At 55.6% G+C, this 930-nt stretch overlaps 1 protein-coding gene across 1 annotated transcript in view; it reads left to right on the top strand.

Annotated features, from left to right (window-relative positions):
• Positions 1-930, top strand: part of RAB36 (RAB36, member RAS oncogene family) — a 16,490-nt gene that overhangs the window by 11,369 nt on the left and 4,191 nt on the right. Inside the window, exon 4 of the mRNA XM_007957403.2 lies at positions 11-175. Coding sequence (XP_007955594.2) covers positions 11-175 — 165 coding nt within the window. The remainder of the gene's footprint in view (positions 1-10; positions 176-930) is intronic.

Below are 930 nucleotides of genomic sequence, written 5' to 3'. Positions count from 1 at the left end.
GCATGGGCCCTCTGCAGGTCTGCCCACATGTCCCCCTGCCCCAGTGGCTCGGACCACTGCGATGTGTCTCACTACCGCTCTGTGTCCCCCTCCTTCTCTCCACCTCACAGCTGGGACACGGCCGGGCAAGAGAAGTTCAAGTGTATTGCGTCTGCCTACTACCGGGGAGCCCAGGGTAAGTGATGGGCATGGCAGGCCTCCAGATATTGGCTGCACTGGGCCAGTGCCCATCCTCTGTGAGCCCCGAAGCCAGCACACAGCCGGTCCTGGTTGGAGGAGGTGCCCTCTGGCAGGCAAAGCTGGAGGGGCTAGTAGGGGACCCCGCTTTAAGTCTTTAACTCAGAGAGACAGAAGGGCAGTGCCCCGAGGCCCCAGACAGGGAGAGCCGAGTCAGGTCCAGGAGGACGTGGGGGAGGCTTGTCGTGTCTCTGCAGGCAGCAGGCTGGGGCCCCAGCACACAGCTTAGACGGGAGGCTTCATATTACTTGGTTCTACAATCGGCACCAATGGAAGCAGCAGTCAAGACATCAGACGATGAGTTGCATTCGGTAAATCTGCTGCAAAAGATGTCTTTCAAGTGCTGAAGGGCAAAGATGTCTCCCTGAAGACTAAGGTGCACCTAAGCCAAGCCATGGTATTTTCAGTCGCCTCGTATGCATGTGAGAGCTGGACAATGAATAAGGAAGACCGAAGAAGAGTGGATGCCTTTGACTTGTGGTGCTGGCGAAGAATGCTGAAAGTACCACGGACTGATAAAAAGACTAACAGATCTGTTCTGGAAGAAATGCAGCTGGAATGCTTCTTGGAAGCAAGAATGGCCAGACTTCGTCTCACCTCCTTTGGTCATGTTGTCAGAAGGGACCATTCCCTGGAGAAGGATGTCATGCTTGGTAGGGTGGAGGGTCAACAAAAGAGGGGGAGGCCTTCAAG

This window comes from Orycteropus afer, unplaced genomic scaffold (assembly GCF_000298275.1).
Source record: "Orycteropus afer afer isolate SDZICR_OR568_19922 unplaced genomic scaffold, OryAfe1.0 scaffold00744, whole genome shotgun sequence".
Lineage (NCBI taxonomy): Eukaryota > Metazoa > Chordata > Mammalia > Tubulidentata > Orycteropodidae > Orycteropus > Orycteropus afer.
The sequence above is the reverse complement of the archived record's forward strand: the minus strand, read 5'-3'. Positions and strand labels throughout refer to the sequence as shown.